This window comes from Perognathus longimembris, chromosome 6 (genome assembly GCF_023159225.1).
Source record: "Perognathus longimembris pacificus isolate PPM17 chromosome 6, ASM2315922v1, whole genome shotgun sequence".
Lineage (NCBI taxonomy): Eukaryota > Metazoa > Chordata > Mammalia > Rodentia > Heteromyidae > Perognathus > Perognathus longimembris.
In genome coordinates, this window is record NC_063166.1 from 57,089,626 (window position 1) to 57,110,074 (window position 20,449).

Here is a 20,449-nt window from a genome sequence, read left to right on the forward strand (position 1 = left end):
TTATATGATCATATGCACAAAGCTTTTGAGCCCTTGTGATCCTCTTCTAGAATATCCTCCTTTGTTGTCATTGTGTGAATTTTTAGACTGCTGTTTGATTAATCATGTCCAGGTGTAATTATTTGTCTTTTACTATCCATTGGGTTTACTTGTAGATTTATAGTCACATTCTAATATAAGTGAGGGAAACCATGCAGCCTGTATTCCTCTGTGTCTGGTTTACTTTGCTTAGTATAAGTTTTTCAAAGTCTTTCCATTTCCTTACATCTTTCTGATGGAAGCATAGAATTCCATTGTATATGTATCACATTTCCTTGCATTCATCTACTGAGGGTCATTTGGGTTGTTTCCATATCTTAGCTATGGTAACAATGCTGCAATGTGCATGGTTGTGGTGATAGCTTTAGTGTGGCCTGGTTTGTGGTCATTTGGGTGCTTTTAAAGTTTTAGTAATATTCCTATATAATTCTATAGGGAAAAATACCTATCTCAATCACACACATTATTTCCTTTATCCTTTCATCTATTGTTAGACACTTAAATTATTTCCATTTTTTTGGCTACTCTGAATAAGCTGCAGTGAACATAAAAGTGTAGGTATGTTCTTTAATATTTCATAAATTATATATATATGTATATCATATAACTTGTTTTTGACTCTTTGAGGAAGCTCTGAACCATTTTCCATAATGGATGTTATTAGTTTACATTTGAAACAGCAGTTTTCCCTTTTCTCTATACCCTCACCAACACTTAAAACTTTTGAGGTGATACCTTGTTTTAGTTTTGATTTGCATTTCACTAGTAACTAGTGATATTGAACATTTTTTATATTCCTGCTGTAATTTTTTTAATATTTATTTATTGATTGATTGATTGATTGATTGATTTATGCCAGTCCTGGGCCTTGGACTCAGGGCCTGAGCACTGTCCCTGGCTTCTTTTTGCTCAAGGCTAGCACTCTGCCACTTGAGCCACAGTGCCACTTCTGGCCGTTTTCTATATATGTGGTGCTAGGGAATCGAACCCAGGGCTTCATGTATACGAGGCGAGCGCTCTACCACTAGGCCATATTCCCAGCCCTCCTGCTGTAATTTTTTTATATTCCATCTTTTTTGAGATAAAGTCCTCTTCAGACTTTTTGCTCATTTTAAATCAGGTTGGAATTTTTTGGTATTGAGTCATGTGAGTTTCTTTTGTATTTTGATCATTAACTTTTTACTACATAAGTGGTTTGCAAATATTTTCTTTCATTCATTGGACTCCTTTACTTTTTTGTTCCTAGCAATGTTTTAATTTAATGTTCCAACTTCCTTATTTTTGTTTCCCCGCCCCCCCTCTGCTTTTGTTTTTTGCCAGTCCTGGGGCTTGAACTCAGGGCCTGAGCAATGTCCCTGGCTTCTTTTTGCTCAAGGCTAGCAGCATTCTACCACTTGAGCCACAGCACCACTTCCGGCTTTTTCTATATATGTGGTGCTAAGGAATCGAACCCAGGGCTTCATGTATATGAGGCGAGTACTTTACCACTAGGCCATATTCCCAGCCCCACTTTTGTAGCCAGTCAGAAAAGATTACTTCTAGGACCAATTTTTTATTCTATTATTTTAAGACTTTTATTTTACATATTACTCTTAAATATTTAAATTGATTTCTAAATCTTTGGGGTTTTTTTACCATATAAAATAAACATTCAATTTTATTCTTATGTGCATAGCCAGTTTTCCTAGTCTCATTTATTGACTAGATTGTTGTTTCCTATTACATACTTTGGAAACCTTTGTCACTGGGTTTGGTAACACATGCCTGTAATCTTTATTCATTTTTTCTATGAGCTTTGGACTTAGTTTTTTTTAAGTGGTAAATTGTTTACTCGAGTTATTTTTGTGTGTGTATGTGTTTTGTTTTTTGTTATTCAGATCCACATTTATTTCCATTAATTTCTTTTAGATGTACAGATTTAAGTATTCCTGGGGCCTTATGTTTTCTCTCAAGCCATTCTACCATTTGAGCTATGTTACTAGCCTCCTCTCCTTTTCCTCCTCCACCTCCTTTTCTTCCCCCTGTTGCTGCTGCCCATGGACCTTGAGCTCAGGGTCTGGCTCTATCCCTGAGCTCTTTTGCTCAAAGTTAGCACTCTACCACTTTGAGCCACAGCTCCACTTCTGGTTTTCTGGTAAGAGTCTCATGGACTTTCCTGCCCAGGCCAATTTTGAACTGTTACCCTCAGATCTCAGCCTCCTGAGTAACTAGAATTACAATTGTGAGCCACTGTTGCCTAGCTCTTCTTTTTCTTCTGCAATACTGAGGATTACACTGAGGACCTTGCATTTGCTTGGCAGGCTCCCTATCACTTGTGCCATGCCACCAAGCCCCCTTTCCCATTGGTTATTTTTGTTTTATCTTTGTTCTTTTTTCTTTTCTTTTCTTTTTGCTGGCCCTGGGCTTGAACTCTAGGCCTGAGCACTATCCCTGGTTTCCTTTTGCTCAAGGCTAGCACTCTACCACTTGAATCACAGTGTCACTTCTGGCTTTTTCTGTTCATGTGGTGCTGAGGAATCAAATCCAGGTCTTCAGGCGTGCTAGGCAAGCCTCTATCACTAAGCCACATTCCCATCCCTGTCTTAGTTCATTGTTCTTCCTTTCCAGCTTTTCTTTGGTGTAACCAACTAAATTTTAATGTTTTATTTTCTGCTTTGTTAATATTTCATTCCATTATGATTGTAGGAAAAGGCATATTCTTTCTTGTAATGCAGGTAGTGTGGCTTACTAACTTAATATCTTCTGTGGTTGAGTTGGGACTCAGTTATTCCAAAAGCAGATACACCCCTGGTTTCAAATGTTTTCATGGGAATGTCAAAACTTAACATTTTAACAGTGTGTTTTAAACACAAGCAAAACTCCAAAGAGTGTTCAGATTTTGGAACTATGGGGCAACGTGTGTGTGTGTGTGTGTGTGTGTGTGTGTGTGTGTGTGTCTGTGTCTGTGCATTTCTTTCTGCCTTGCATCAAATCCTGGTTTGCATCTAAGTGGGGTACTAGAGAGATGTTAAATTCCCACCTACCTGTGAGATCTTGTCTTCTTGCTGTGCCCTTACACTTTGAGGATACTGTTGCAGTAGGAAAGACCAGTGTACTTTCGAGGGATTTCTCTTAGTCTTCCTTTTCCCATTGTCTGCTGCCTGGTACCTTGTACTTGGTGACTTGGTGCCTCCAGATTGCCTACAGAAAGTGTTTTAGCTATCCTGTTTTGTTTCCAACCTCAAACTTCCTCTTGCTTTTCCTTTGGGCAAGGACCTGTATTCCTGAAGGCTTGGATGCCTTTTACCTCTTTTCCATGCTGCATGTTTTAGAGCCTTTAGTGAAGACCTATAGGAAAGAGCTGTTGGTTTCCAATTTGCTCAATGAATGGAACTTCCTTTGTTCTAATTCATGTGAGCCCACATGTAGTCACTTAAAATTTGACGAAGTTCAGCTGGCTTCTCTCTGTTCCCATCTAAGGCATGCCAATTCTCCTTGTTCCACTATTTTATCTTTTCTCCTAGATGTTTCCTCTATTATATTTTTTGCAGTACTGTGGTTTGAACTCAAGGCCTTACTTTTGCTACGTAAGTGATCTATCACTTGAGCCATACTTTAGTCTTTTAAGTTTTATTTATTTTTTACCCCAGGACTGGCCTTGAATTCTATCCCACCCAGCTGGGATTACAGGTATGAGCCGTCATGCCTAGTTCATTTTTTTTTTTTTAATAGTGTAGTCTTGCTAACTTTTGCTGGACTAGCCTGGAACTGAGTTCTTTTTTTATCTCTACTTCCCTCTGGTTTATTTCTTTATTTAAACTATGGTTTTGTAACTTATTCTTGCTTGCTCTTATTATTAGGGCTGGAGTGACTCTTGTAGATTTCTTTATCCTAACTAGAAGTGGAAGTCCCAGGAATCAGTTTGGGAGACATAGGGTGCATTTTTGGGGTTTTGAATTCTTTTAGTTGGCAAAATTGTCTCTTTTTTTATTTGTAAAGTTCCCATTATGTTCAATATACTTGTCTTTGATAGTTTCTTTGGTTTTAGGTAGTGGGAGATGTCTTTGACTCCTCTTGGAGACTCAGAACTAATCAGGTTTCAAAAACCTCCTTCTTTCTTCTTAACAGGGATTAAAAACAGTAATACAAGAATTAAACAGTATTGCCTTTTGCTATCAAACTCATTTCAGGCAGCTGACCTATTTTTCCCTTTTCTTACCTTATTTGTTATGTGTTTATTTTGGGAGTTGGTGGTAAGAGAAATTATGTGTGATTTGTATATGAGTATTTCTTAAAATTCTACTTCGAGCTACATAAATTAATATAATTTTCATTTTGTTTTCTTGAATACTTGTGTCTTTCCCCACACTAAACTACTCTAGATATAGTGTTGAATAGAGAAAGGAATAATCAAAGGCTGGTGAGCAGATTTAAGAATTTTTTTCTCTTGTACTTGGTGTGGCTTCTAAACACTGAATGTTTTTAAACTTTCTAGTACAGCTTTAAAACTGATGAAATGATTTATAATGCCTTTCTTTTATACAGATGAATTTATTGAGAAATAACATCAGCTCAAATTTCCTTATTCAGTTTTAAGGAGGCCCTGGTCATTCAAATCACCCCTGTAAATCACTTTTAAATTTTAACTCATTAAAAAAATGTTAATTAAATGTCTAATACAAATGTCCAGCTTAGTAGTTGTAGGTTAAATTTATGGTATAATGAGTTTACAGGTTTTTATACCCTATATATAATCAATATGTATAGTGAAGTATTTGTTTTATATTACCTTACATTATATACTTGTATAATTGGATTTTAGATATTTTAGACTGAATGAAATGTACACTATGGCCTTGGGACAAAATAAAATCTATTTTTATTTTTATTTATTTATTTTTGCCAGTCCTGGGCCTTAGGCCCAGGGCCTGAGCACTGTCCCTGTCCTCTTTTTGCTCAAGGCTAGCACTCTGCCACTTGAGCCACAGCGCGACTTCTGGCTGTTTTCTATATATGTGGTGCTGGGGAATCAAACCCAGGGGTTCATGTATACGAGGCAAGCACTCTTGCCACTAGGCCATATTCCCAGCCCCTTATTTTTATTTATTTTTTAAAATTTGATATAGGGTCTTTCCGTGTAACCCAAATTGGTCTCAGAGTCAACATCCTCCTGCTTGGAAACTTAGTGTTTTTATTACAGTTTTGTGCTGCCATGCCCAGCTTATTATCAGTCCTGGGGCTTGAACTCAGGTCCTGGATGCTGTCCTGCTATCCTGATCTTTTTGTGATCAAGGATAGTGCTTTACCACTTGTGCCAGAGCTCTGCTGCCCACTCTTTTGTTAGTTAATTGGAGATAAGAGACTTTCTTGCTTGGGCTGGCTACTTATCTTCAGATAATTCTTAATCTAATCTTGAACATTAATTCAGACTTGAAAGGCTTTAGGGATTTCTTAGTTGCTTACCCCTTTATTCATGAAATAGTAACTGACTTGTGGAATAAACGTATTAATTGGAGTCATGCCAATTAGGAATGATAATACCTTTCACAAGATAACTGTGAAAGAGGTATTCATGAAAGCCCTATATATACAATAGTTGAACAGTTAATGGTGAGTCAATCAATGACTTTCTTTTTTTTCTTTTTCCTTAAAAAAATTTAGTTCTCTATGGCTAAATTTAATCCGAATGTAGTTTCACATTAATTAACAATGTTTAAAAAGAGTTTTCTCATAACTGATCTGTCCATTTTCATTGCAATTTTAACCAGAAAGTTATTAAAGTTCTAATAGTACTTCCAAGTATAAGCATTTTGTCTTGTGAGGAAGTTAAAGCCATTTAAGCTAGGTTGTCTGATTTTTGAAGTAAAGAAGCCAAGGAATATAGATTCTAACTGACTCATTTCAGATTCTGTGATCCTGTTGCTCCTGTCTCTGTGGCTTTACAGTTAATTTGTAAAGATGGATCTTTTGCCCCCCCTAATTGAAGTACTGGGGTTCTGAGATTCATCTTTAGATGCTTTTGGATTTGAAAGACCAAAATAGGTCCCTGAGAAACACTGAATGTGAGTTGTTGAGCAGTAATCTTTGGGCTTGACTCGCTTAGACATCTTCACCACTTATTCCATCTCTTTATAAAACTCCTTATGTTTTCCTCTTGTATGTAATAGGTTCCAGGTCTGATAGCCATGGGGACACGGTGAAGACTGAAATCATGTGTGTTCTATCACTTTTAAGGCAGCCCTCTCTTTAATTTCACAAGACAGGCTTGAAAACCAGAAGTAACCCAACTCCAAAATTGGCAGTAAATCCTCCAACAGGGAGAAGGTGACGTACTGTGTAATAAATTCCTTTGTTGAAAAAGAGATGTTGCAATACTGGAAACTGAAGTACCAAATGTTTCCTTTTAAATTTGGAAAGCCCTTTTCTCATTACTTATCTGTCCCTATGGACTTCTAACATGAGATGTGTTGAAAGATTTTTTCAGATGCCCACTAGCCACAGTGAGAGTGAATGGCAGCATTTATAAGATGACATAAATACTTCAAAATCATCAGTAATCCTTGGAGATGTGTGGTGTGCCAGTTGTACTAACTGAATGTGAGCTTTTGTTGCTGCTGTTCCTGTACTCTATGTGCAGGCCACCTAGGAACGTGGGCTATATCTTTCCTATGTGTGGGACTTCCCTTGTTTTCCCTTCTGGGGTTTCTGTGTATTAGAATTGAGGTTATAATGATTTATAGAAGAAATAAAGGCTGCTATGGGAGAGAAAGATCTATGAGATTATGAGTTATTTCTCAAAACTGTAATGTTATTTTGTTTTTAGCTACCTCAACACCACATTAAGTATGGAAAATGTGAAAAGCAAAAATATTTAATTTATGGAAAATTAAAAGGACCTTAAAATTTTCCTTTTGTAATAATGTGACTTGTACCATCACTACTGCTAGACTAGTCTCATGGCTCACATGGTAGAACACTTACCTAACTTCCTGAGGCCCTAAGCTAAATCCTCAATATGTAGAAAACCAAATATATCACTGCTGCTGCTACTGACATATAAGATACATATACAAACATACAAGATAAGGATACATATAATTGAAATTAATCAATGATGATAAATGTTGCTGGGTGCCAGTCATTCACAGTTGTAATCCTAGCTACTCAAGAGGCTGAGATATGAGGATCATGGTTCAAAACTGGCTCAGGCAGACAAAAAGGTGGAGCCAGAGGTATAGCTCAAATGGCTAAGTACCAGCCATGAGCAAAGAAACCTGACTGAGAGCAAGGTGCCCTGAGTTTAATGGCCACAACACACACACATACACACACACACACACACACACACACACACACACACACACACACATACTAGCCAAAAGTTGATGATTTTTATGTTTTTCCATCAGTATTGTAAATGGTTTTTAGTTTATTATGTCTTACGTTTTAGAATGGAAATATGATATGGCAATATGTTACTTGTATTTATTTTAATTTGTGGGCTCTGTCATTAGAATTGAAGCAGAGAAACTGACTTTGTTTTGAGGGCCAAGTGGAATAAAACCCTGTAGTAGTTGTTCAGGCCACTCTCACCAGCTTCTACTGTCCACCTACAGGCAAGGGAAAGCAACTCAGTCCATTATGAGAGACCCATTACTGTCTTAAGACACAGTATTGTAAATGCAGAAATGCCATACTCACAGTGAGTAGTAAACCTGTTGGAATTAAATTAGTTATTCATTAAAAGAAATTGAGTGTTGGGGATTTAGCTCAGTGCAAGAGCCCCTTCAGTCCTCTGGGGAGGGTGGGGGGAGAAATTGGGAGAATTACAAAGGGAATAAGCAAACACTAAACATGCATATCTAACAACCCCTGAATAACCACATTTAAAAGTGCTTCATATTGGGGGCTGGGGATATGGCCTAGTGGCAAGAGTGCCTGCTTCATATACATGAGGCCCTGGGTTCGATTCCCCAGCACCACATATACAGAAAATGGCCAGAAGTGGCGCTGTGGCTCAAGTGGCAGAGTGCTAACCTTGAGCGGGAAGAAGCCAGGGACAGTGCTCAGGCCCTGAGTCCAAGCCCCAGGACTGGCAAAAAAAAAAAGTGCTTCATATTGGACTAAAATAACATTATTTGTTTTATTTTGATAATGGTGTTTTCCCAGCTGGTCATTTTGGCTCTTTTTTTTTTTTTTTTTTTTGACCAGTCCTGGGGCTTGAATTCAGGGCATGACAATTATTCCTGAGCTTCTTTTCCTCAAGACTAGTGTTCTACCACTTGAGCCACATCCATAGCACCACTTCCAGACTTTTCTGAGTAGTTTATTGTAGATAAGAGTCTCACGGAATTTCTTGTCCTGGCTGGCTTTGAACCAAGATCCTCAGATCTCAGCCTCCATAATAGCTAGGATTATAGATGTGAGCCACTGGTGCACAATCATTTTGGCTCTTTTGAAGACTTAATCATTGAAATGTGCCTTTCCACATATCTAAAGGATATAAATATGTTGTGAATTTTAGTCTAGGCTCTTAGCAATGATTATCAAGCTAACCTGGGACCTTATTTTAATAGAAGGAAAGTACAGAGAACATGATGAGGAGAAAGTAGAAAATTACTATTTTTTGGTGGGGGGGCACAGTAAGCTAATTTCGTACATCTGGTATACTGACCCTCAGAGTCACAAAAAAATCCCTTTGCAACCCTCCCCCGCCCCACAATCAAGTTCCCTAAAGCACAAATGTACATGATACTTATAATTGATTTGAATGATTAAGAGAGAACTTAAGTCACCTTTGTTAAAACATTTACCCTTGGGACAAGCTGGATTTATCTTCCACTCATCTCAAACTCCATTATCACCAAGTGAAAATTCAATTTGGTGGCATATAGAATGATCTGATGAAAAAAAATTTACCTCTAGGATTGGATGGAAAATAGTGCCTCATTCCATCTAAATGATCACTATACCATTTGTCAATTCACAAAGTGTCTCATCTCACTGAGACCAGCTCGAAGTTCCACATATTTCCCCAACCTTGTCAGGTACCCTGTGAGACTAGCTCACATTCATTTCTACTGCAGTATTCTGGGAAAACATGTCAAAAAGCAACAATCAAGTCTCCTTGTCTTTTATACCAGCTGGAATAAAGTAAGTCCTTGAAAATAAGCAGCCTTGTTCTTCACTTTGAAGATCACAGAACCACTTTTTCAAAATTATTTTCATTAAGAAAATCATTATCCTCATCACAGCATTTATTTTGTGTTTACTGTTTACCCAGTCCCATGCTAAGTGATTTGTGTACATTGTATCATTTTGTCTTTATGATAACCTTATGAAGTGTTGGAACCCTGCTTCTTATACAGCTGAGGTTAGGAAGTTCCAGAGTCACCCAGTTGGAACTAGGCATGAGTCATACTGTGGGATGAATACTATTAATCCATATACTACTTGCCTCAAGTTATGTGTGTGTGTGTGTGTGTGTGTGAAAGAAGGAGAGAGAGAGAATATGAAGGAGCAAGTGAATCGAATGAAATAGAATATACAAGCAGTGTTCTTTAAGTTAATTCAATTTCTGAAGGTTAGCCCAGGAATCTCAGACTTATTTTTTGGTGAAGACGTAGAAGCTTTTTATAGTGTACAGCCATATAGTCACTATTAAAATTGTTATTGTACTGTTAGATGAGTGGGGAAACAAAAATACTCTAGTAAGTCATTTACTTTTCTTAGAGTTTTGCCAACTTGTTTTCTGGGTTCTGGGAAAACCCACAAACAGATGTTCCAAAGATGACCTCCCTGAAGTAGTGTCACTTGAAGAAGTCATTCTTTAGATGGATAAAAGACTCTAAATACTTAAGTTCCTCCTTTAGACAACAAAAGTACTCTTAACAAAGTTATTCCTCTTTATACAAATGAATTTAAAAGAAATTCAATTGTTAGAAGTAATTAAGTGTATTATGGGGTTCCCTACTGTAAAAACCACATACACATTCTCAGACCAAGCAATCTCTTTTTATATTTTGTTGCTAATAGTATCTGATAAACACTTCCATAAGAGCATATCAAAAGTTACACTTATGACAACACAGTTGGCCAAGTATTTAGTCACCTTCATTTAATGTAAGGATTTCTGAGCTATTATTTCCATCAGCTAAGCACTCTCTAAGAGCATTTGGCCCTAAATATCTACTGGCAGATGGATAAACTGCACATGGTTTATACCTACCATAAAATATTAGCCTTAAAAAGGAAGGAAATTTAGACACACATGTTGCATCATGGAGACACTCTGAAGACAAATTGTGCTAAATTTAATAAACCAACCTCAAAGGACAAATACTATATAATTCCTCTTATATTGAATACCTAGTTAAAGTAGTCAAATTCATAGAGACTGAGAATAGAATGTGGGTTGCCAGAGATGGGGAAGAGAGAAATGAGAAACTAAGTGTTTAGTGGATGGAGAATTTCAGTTAGAAAAGATGAGAAAGTTCTGAAAATGAATCAAGGTATTGGTTGCACTACAGTATAGTACTTAATGCTACTGGCCTGTATGCCGAAAAATTATTCAGTGATAATTTTGTATTAGGCCTGGTAAGAATTTTCTTTTAGAAAGGCTTGGATAGTTTTCCAATCTTTATTTTTAAATGTAAATGGAATATTATATAACAAGATAGCAGAGGAGACGGGAACTAGTCAGGCTACTCAGTAAAGCTATCTTGTACCCAAGTTTTCTTTTCTGTCTGCCTTCCTCAGCGGAGAAGGCTTATATTCATGTGTGTAGCCAGCCACTTGGCCACAGGATGGCCATGTTTCTCTTGGGGGCATTTCCCCTTTCTTCTCTTCCAAAGTGCCTATTAGTGCATTGAGCATTCTCATGTCACCCTAAGGGCTCCTTTATCGTTGTTTTTCCACTAGTGCATATTAGCTCTCCCTTTTGAGCTGCATCAAAATCTCATACTTCCATGCCACATGCATTCAGTAGCAAACAATGTTTTGTTGTTTTTGTTGTTTGAATTTGAAGAGGTCTATATGGTATCTTGGAAAAACCAAGGGATTTGACTGACAAATCACATGCTAACTGCAAAGCACAAATTATTTACTGTTTGGCCATTTACAGAAAAAATTTGTTGACCTTTGTTCTTTTACTTGTCTTCCATTGTATGGTACAAAGATTATTTTTAAAAGCTTGCTCATTTGTGTGAGTCTGTGTCTGTCTGTTTCTCTGTCTGTCTGTGTCTCTGTGTGAGTCAGGGGAGTGGAGTTATAATTAAAAAAATACAGGCTTATATTAGTTAAACACAGGAATTTCATCGTTATGTTTTCACATGTTTGTATTCCAGTTGATTGGAATCAACTGCTAAGGTTATCATTTTATATTGAAAGTTCATCTTTGGTGTGGGTTGTAAAAAATTATGAATCCCCACATGACCAGAGTCTTAGCAATAGGAAGCACAATGGGAAAGAGTGAGCTGTAACTCTGCTAGGGGTTTCAGTTAATGGGTGGTGAGCTAGCCATAGAGACTGACTCTTACAGGCTATGGGAAGGTCTAGCTTTGATGCTTCATTCAAGGTTCTCATTTGAATCCCACAGTCCTACAGAATACCCAATCTGGGAACTAGCTTCCTCATGACCAGAGTTGTATGAGTAGCCATGGTGGAGGGGGTGGGGGCAGGGTCTGACACCCTGGGCCACGCCCAGTGTTTCCACACTCAATGACAATCCCGAATAATTATTCAGGGGTAGGGCAAGAAAGGGCAGGCAGACCTACATTTTGAAGACTGGTTAACTATCAGAGAGGTTTGTACAGACTATCTTTGTCCTAGAACACTAAATAGATCAGAAGAATATTGGAGACATGTCTGTAGTAGTTAAGTTTGTTGATATCCAGGGGTCAGGGATCCCTGTCTGTCTACAGAGACAGTTATTTATAAATAGGGAGGTCTTTTTTTTTTTTGTCCTGATTTTTGTGTCTTTTATTCTTTATCTTGCTTTGCTGCAATGGCCCAAACATTCGTACATTGTTGAAGAGAAGTGATGTAAGCAGACATTATTGCTCTGTCCTGATTTTAGGGAAAAGCAATTCAGTCTCTCATCATTAAGTATGTTGTTGACTGAAGGTGTTTTGCAGATGCTCTGTATTTCTGGACATTGATAAGAGAATTTAGAAGATTGATGAGATCCAAGTACAATTCTTTCGGTAATGGACAAGAATACCTAGGTTTGATTTGATCAAGAAACATGTAATACTTTTAACACATATTATCTTTTTATACATATTACCTTTTTGTAACATTAGCAGTCACCAATGTTTGTTGCCTATATTAATAGGTAGACTATAAATCCTACAGAGAAATAATTATTACAGATTATAAGTACTTATATTCTAATTTTAGTTAGTTTTTCCATCTTGTGGTGCCTGAGCTATTTCTATAAGAGAACATTTCCTTTCAAAAATTGGTAGTCTTGCTGAGTAGTTCCTACCAGAAGTTCCTATGGGAAGAATTGAGAAGTTGTCTTTTTTCTTTTCTTTTTGTGGCAATACTAGAATTTGAACTCAGAGCCTCATGCTTCAAGGGCTATATCATTTGAACTACACACGTCATTCTTTTTACTTAGTTGTTCTTTCAGCTAGGGTATTTTTTTGCTCAATCTAGCCTCAAACTACAGTCCTACTATCTATACCTGAAGATTAGCTTGAGTTACAGGCTATGTGCCACCTCTTTTTAGCGGTGGGGTCTTGCTTACTTTTTGTTTGGACTGTGCCTGGCATTTTATTAGTTTTAAACATAGCATCCTCTAAACATGACTAATGCTTTTAAACATAAGGTATGAATTTGCTGTATGTGTCAGACCATTTATAATTCATTTCCCCCATCCAAGGTAGGTGGTCCAAGGGGGGTTTCATTTTGACATGTCCATATGTGCATACAATGTACCTTGATCAGACATACCCTCACTGTCACTCTCTAGCTTGTCCTCCACCCTTCCCAGTCCACTCTCAACAAATATTGTTGTTCCATTTCTGTAAAAGTATATCAAGTGTATTGATAATATTCACCCTACTTTGCCAATCAGTTGTCCCTCCCCCCTCCCACTAGTACCCACACATGGGATCAGACCTGTTTTACATTCTTCTTAAATGGCTAGCTTTCTAAGTTCTTTCAGAACTTTTTGTTCTAGATTTGTTGTCAAGTTTTTGTTATGTACAATCTACATTTTTTGCTAAGATCTAAGATCACACACAGTCTTTACATAATAAGGACAAAAAGAGAATGCAATAGAAGACTTAATAATGCATAAGCCTGGATGCCTTTGAGACACACTTTAATTTGATGGCAGCATATTCCGAGAAAGATTGGAATTTTGTTGATGAAACCACAAAAGACAGATTTTCTTTCATTGGAACCTATAGGAAACAAGTTTTGGGAATTGTATTCCTTATGTTAAAGGTAATATATGTCAGAGAACATGACATAATTTTAAGAGTTTCTTAATAAAAATCAATCTGCATGGTCCCATGGAACAACAGAGGGATACATCTTTCTGACATGCATTGTGTGTTTTTGGTGTAATAGTAACTTCATGTGGTTTAGCTCTTTGACTTGAAGTATGTATATATAACTTTTCTGAACATTCATTTACCTTACAGCATGTCAATTTCCTAACAATTATTACTGTTCTAAAGTATAACGTTTCAGTGTTCAACATCAAATATGCATACACAAAGGGAATTAAATTTTATGGAGTTTCATGAACTTAATAATGTTCCTACATAGTGTCAAACTATTTTTTTGCTACCAGCTTATGGTCATATTTTTCTTGCTTATAAAAATAATATTGCAAAAATGGACAAAATCAAGATTGCTGTAAGCTTGCTCTGTAAGTTATATTTTAAATTACATGTTAGTGCTTCACCCATGTGGCTATTCACAGACAGACACAAATTTTGAAGGCTATTTGTATTTACACTATTAAAAACACAGGGCTGTTATTTCTGGCAGAATGTCAGGTAATGTTTTTTAAAAAAACATTTACCCTTTTTTGTGTGTGGTGGTGTTTAGGTTTGAACTCAGGGACTTTTGCTTGCTCGGCAGGCATTCTACTAGTTGAGCCACACCCCACACCAGAGTGCTCACATTTTTATGAACTGTTCATATTTTTGTCAGTGTGTATTGTATGTGTATATATACTACATAAGCTTGTATGTGCATACATGTACAAGGAAGGAGATAAATAGAAGAGGGGACTTTATGTGTGAAGCAAAAAATTATGACTTAACAAATACAGATATCTCATAGGAAGGTTTGTTATTAGTACCTAATAATGTAAATCACAATAGTACTCTCTAAGTAGACCACTAAGTATCATATCAATTTGTGTTTGTTTTAATTTTGTAAACTTAAAATGTGAAGGAGGTTGGAGGTATAGCTTGGTGGTAAAGTGCTAGCATGTGTGAGGCTCTTGGTCAGATTCCCTCACAGTGACAAAAAAAAAAATGTAGCCACTATTTAAGAGGCTATTTCTTACCAGTCTTAGTCTACATTTTGATTGCTTGGAATACTTGCAAGATCAATGACTTGGGAAAAGGCTGCATTGTCCCTGATCCTATTTGAGATCTAGGAATTACTCATAATTCCTAGAGATAATTTTTTCTTTTGCTGTGATTTCTTTTGATAGCAGAATTAGACATATTTCTTTTTTTTTTTTTTTGGCTTCTTGGATGCTTACATTATTTGATTCCCTTTACTTGTTTTGTGAATTAATGGAGGGATTAATTTCCTAATAACCAAGTAACATCTTAGGCAGGAGTTATTTTTAATGGTCAAACTTTTAAAATGGAAGGAATTTTGATGGAGATCTTGTACATCCACTGCTCTTGTCTGGATGAGATGACGCTGACATTTTAAGTAATGAATTTGATTTATATATAGGAAGCATTTCATGTGATATGCCATGTTATTGTTTGAAAGTCTTTTCCCACAGTGTTTTTTTTAAAGTAGGCTTTAAAACGTTTGTATTTCTAGAAGAAAAGAAGGCTGTTTTCACAAATTTTTATTAGAGAATCTCAGTTTGTAAAAGTAAGAGGATGAGACAAGTGCTATTTCGTTAGTTTATTCTACAGGTGTTGATATGAGATGGCATTGTGGAACAATGAAGAATCAGGCTGCTCATAGCTGTTGCCTGCCTCCCTCCCTTATCCTAGACAGGTGGGGTGTCATATTGAAAATGACTGATGGCCACAGGTGGCCATTTAGTGACTGGGAGACTAAGGCCAATGCAACATATAAAGAAATATGAAATTGGGTCATTTGCAGTCACTCAAGAGTGGGAATGAGGGCTGGGGATATAGCCTAGTGGCAAGAGTGCCTGCCTCAGATACACGAGGCCCTAGGTTCGATTCCCCAGCACCACATATACAGAAAACGGCCAGAAGCGGCGCTGTGCCTCAAGTGGCAGAGTGCTAGCCTTGAGCGGGAAGAAGCCAGGGACCGTGCTCAGGCCCTGAGTCCAAGGCCCAGGACTGGCAAAAAAAAAAAAAAAAAAGAGTGGGAATGAGGTGGTACTTTGTACATTCCCAAGTGCAGAATCAGCACTACAGTATTGATGTAAATTCTTCCTATGAAAAAGGAGTATCCTTTTGTTTTCCTTGATTTTTTTGTAGCTTAGTCAGGTGTTTTTAAATTTTCTACTGGATCTCATTACTAAAGTTAACTAAATTGGTTCATAGAAGTCACTTCATTTCTCACTGAGTTGTTCTGCTGCTTCTTAGTGATATACAGGTATCTTAGTGCTAATGCAATAGTGTTTCGTTCCGCTTTTCCTCAACTGTTGGTTTCCTTGGACTTCTAGGATGTGGAGAGCATCTCGTGCGCACCATACTTGCTAGAGAATGTTCACATGCTTTACAAGCTGAAGATGCTCACCAAGCTCTGCTGGAAACTATGCAAAACAAGTTTATCAGTAAGTACATGACATGTTAATAAATATGCACCATTTCACTGAATTGTAATCATTGTGAACTTGGTTTTCCATGTGTCACTTTAGACCTAGCTCCTCTAGCCCCTAGAGCATCTTGCTGGTCAGATGGCACAGCAGTGGTAGATTTCCCTGTCAGAATTTCAATCCCTTTAGACCTTATCTGAGAAGTAGGACACAAATCACTTCTGTTCTTGTATTCTTTACATCTGGCCAGGGCTGTGTGGTTGTCTCCTCTTTTATTTCTATCCCTAAGCAGCTTGGGAAAAAAGGACAAAGACCAACCTTTCCCTACTGTCCTGATCTCCAGACACACTCCTTTCCCCAACCTTATTTTTAGGATACCTAGATAGGAAAATCTTTTTTCAAACTGTTGACTTTATGGAAAGTTAGACTTAAAACACATTTCACCTGAGAGCTGTCTCAGCCTAGAATTTACAGAAGTCCATTGGGAATGTCAAAAACTCAGGCTCAGGGGCTGGGGATATGGCCTAGTGGCTAGAGTGCCTGCCTCGTGTTCAATTCCCCAGCACCACATATACAGAAAATGGCCAGAAGTGGCTCTGTGGCTCAAGTGGCAGAGTGTTAGCCTTGAGCAAAAAGAAGCCAGGGACAGTGCTCCGGCCCTGAGTCCAAGCCCCAGGACTGGCAAAAAAAAAAAAAAAAAAAAAAAAAACTCAAGCTCAGTTCAACAATAACAGCATACACTCACAGGGTAGAGATGAGACCTGAATCTCTTCTTATATTCAGAAACACATGCCCTATTTGAGGGTACAGAGATTGGAAAGACAGATTATGGACTGGAAAATACTAGATTTATCTATTGATTTATCTTAAGGAAAACCATCAGATAACTTTAATGTGAAAAAAATTTTGTAGAGTTTTCTTTACACTGAAGTTATAAAGGGCACAGAATAAATCTAAGTTGTCTCTAAATGATCTGAACAATTATATTAATGATATGTATTTGTAAGTGCTGCTTGATTGTAAAATATCAATTGAGGAATACACATGAACAGGACTTAAGGGCTACCAGTAGTTATTATATGCTCAAATTTATCTGAATTTGACTTAGACTTTATTTTCTTTTGTTTTTAACTATTATCATTATTGAGTGTTGTTTTAAGGAAAATCATCTTCTGGCCTTAGTTACATAGTATATAACTTGTTATTTAGTCATATACACATGGTAAATGAATTGTCAGGTCATTAAGAGTTGAAAACAAAAGGTTCATGAAAAATTAATTTGTTAGAAAGATGAGTGTGCAATTGTGGCATCTGGTAATTTTACGCTTATTGTGAATGATTTGAAGAACTTTACTGAATCTATTTTTTTTTCAGTATTGTAATTTGAACTCAGGGCCTTCATCTTGATAGATATAGGTGCTCTACCACTTGAACAGTTCTCTTAAACCTAAAATCATAGAGTCACTAGGTAGTTTGATATTACTAAGGAATTCTTGTGTTTCATTCTTTTAAATTTTTTCCTATATTATCTTTAAGTAGTTGTACAAGACTTTCCATTTAATAAAGAAGTTTATGACTACAGTATATCTTGATCAATGCCACCTCTTTCAACTTCTTTACCCATTCCTCCCCTAACCACCCCTTCCCTCACTCTTCTTAATTTTTTTAGGATATTCATTAGATTCTTGTCTGCATTCTCTCTCTCTTCTTCTCTACCCTTTCCCCTTGACTGCACCCCACCCCTTTCTAGTGCTTGCCTCCTGGTGTTTTATTTTGCTAAAATTTGATTTTGCTCTTATAAGAAGTTATAGTATTTGATATCTCCCTTGAATCTTCCGTATTTCCGTTAATACGTTTGTATATACTTGAGTACCACCCACCCTATTTACTTAAAAGTTTGTAAGCTAAGTCTTTCTTCTACATGTAAGAGAAAACATGCATCCTTTGTCTCTCTGGGCCTGAATTACTTCACTTAACGTAATTTTCCCAGGCTTTTTCATTTCTGTACAAATGGTACAATCATTCTTTCTAATGGATGAGTAAAAGTCCATTATGTATTTATATTTGCTTGGTCCATTGAGAGTCATCTTGGCTGATTCCATACCTTGGCTATGGTGAATAGTGCTGCAATGAATGTAGTTCTGTTGGTGTCTTTATTGTATCCTGGCTTGTAATCTTTTGAATAAATGCCAGGAATGGAATTGCTGGATCATAGGGTAGTTTGTTTCATTCTTTTCTGTGGCTTGTTGTACTGGTGTTTTGTATAGCTTTAAGAATTTGCTCATAGAGTTCAACTGTCATGTTCCTTACCTCTGGGACTCATTATCTAATACAAGTCAACCGGACCCAAAGAAACATAAGTTGCATGGTTTCCCTCAGCGGTTGTATCTAGAATGTGCCTATAAATCTATGAGTAAATATACTGGATGGTAAAGGGCAAAAAAATACATATAGATATGATAAATTAGAGAGGACTCTAGACATTCACATAGTGAGACTAAAGGAGGATATTCTTGGGAGAGGATCCGAAAGCCCAATATGTTGAACTCCAAAAACTGGAAACAAGAGGGCTTTTGCCATTTTTTTTTCTTTGTTGCTGTTGTTGTTTTCTGTACCTTTTGTCTTGTATGTAAATCTATCTTGGGGAGGGTACGGTGGAGCACAGAAATACTGACAAAAGGTGAACAATGCAGCAGTGATACTCACTAAACACTGTGCTGAAAATGAAGTATACAACTTGGGAGGGTGTCTGGAGGTAAAAAATTGGAGGAAAGCAGGGGAAAAGTTGACAGTGTTAAAAAATAAATGTGCTCATTACCTGACATGTAACCTGTAACCTCTCTGTACATCACCTTTACAAAAGCAATTTAAAAAGAATTTGAGACTGATGATAAGGAGCAAGAAATTTTTCAAGAATTTAGTGACTTATCCAAAGTCATCTTGCTAGTCAGTGGGTATTCATTCTGTAAAATGACTGTAGAATACAGAGCAGTATCCTAGGTGTTAGGGTAGCTTGGTTTCACTCTCAATATCAGTGTGTGACTTACTGCGTATAGCAAGTTACTTAAGCTGTTTTATTTGTTAAGAGAACGAATACTAGATAAGAGAAAGTTTCTAAATTCTTACTGGATCTAGTACATAAATAAGAAATTTTTTTCTCTCACTGTGTAAGAGCTCTAAATCTTAAAGAAGCCAGCACAAACCTTTAGGAAACAGAGTGGGAGACAGGCTAGAGAAAGAACACTAATAATCATGGTACACCATTGGATTAATTTATCTTATTCTTTTTATATTTTTCTTCCTGCCAGTAAAATTCAGGTTACTGTACTTTCATAAACTCTAGTTGTATTTTATCCTCCCCCTCCCCCACCCCTCCCCCTCCCCCTCCCCCTCCCCCTCCTTTTCCTTTTCCTCCTCCTTCTTCTTTTCTGGTCCTGGGGCTTGAATTCAGGGCCAAGGAATTGAACCTAGGCCTCTGTGCTCAGGCTAGTAGTGCTCTCCATTTGAGCCACAGTGTCACTTCTGGATGAGTAGTTTATTGGAGATAAGAGTCTCACAGACTTTTCTGTCTGATCTGCCTTCAAATTGCAATCCTCACATCTGAGCCTCATTAGTAACCACTAAGTAGTGGCATGAGCCACCAGCACCTGGCTACCAACAACATTTCTAAAGTTCAATTATGTTTCTCATTTGCATAGTACCTTATATTATAGGTAGTAATATCCCCACCATTCCGTCTGGCCATATGAAATGTGCCATTTTAGTCAAGCTCCATAGCCATAAATTTTTTTTTAAAATTTAAAGGATATTTATTCTCATCAGATAATTTGGAAATGGGATTGGAAAATGAAAAACTGCCAAAATCACTTGAGAAGAACAGATGGTATTTACAAAATACTTGCAATGAGATAAATTGGACTTACCAGAGGTCTGAACTAGGAGCAAGGATGTTGAATTCTTTCCTCCTTTACCATTCTGGTGCTGTAATTAATTTTCTGACTGAAACAGACAAGTCTCTTTGTTCTCAATTTCCTCATATTTAAAATGAAGGCGAAGATCTGTATGTCTCTAAAATTCCCTAACTCCAGAAATAAATTTATTTATTTATTTTATTTTATTTTATCATTTGCCAGTCCTGGGCCTTGAAATCAGAGCCTGAACACTGTCCCTGGCTTCTTTTTACTCAAGACTAGCACTCTACCACTTGAGCCACAGCACCACTTCTGGCTTTTTCTATATATGTGGTGCTGAGGAATCAAACTGGCTTCATGCATGCTAGGCAGGCATTCTACCACTAGGCCATATTCCCAGCCCCAGGAAAGTTATTCACTCATTAGACTAGTTCACAGAACAGTCTAAACTACTTGTAAAAGTACTGCTATAAATCAAAGCAATAATTAATTGAAATTATCAGTTAAAACTGTTAATAGTTATGTCAAGTTCTTATCTGAAGTGATTTGGTTGAAATCCTTTCAATGATCA

General features: G+C 37.1%; 1 protein-coding gene across 5 annotated transcripts in view; it reads left to right on the forward strand.

Annotated features, from left to right (window-relative positions):
* The window catches only part of Tasp1 (taspase 1), a 208,123-nt gene that overhangs the window by 119,408 nt on the left and 68,266 nt on the right, over nt 1–20,449 (forward strand). For 4 of the 5 annotated variants that reach the window (XM_048348782.1, XM_048348785.1, XM_048348783.1 and 1 more), the window contains one exon: nt 15,875–15,985. The exons of the other annotated variant lie outside the window; for it this stretch is intronic. In XM_048348782.1, coding sequence (XP_048204739.1) covers nt 15,875–15,985 — 111 coding nt within the window. The remainder of the gene's footprint in view (nt 1–15,874; nt 15,986–20,449) is intronic. 5 annotated transcript variants of the gene reach the window in all.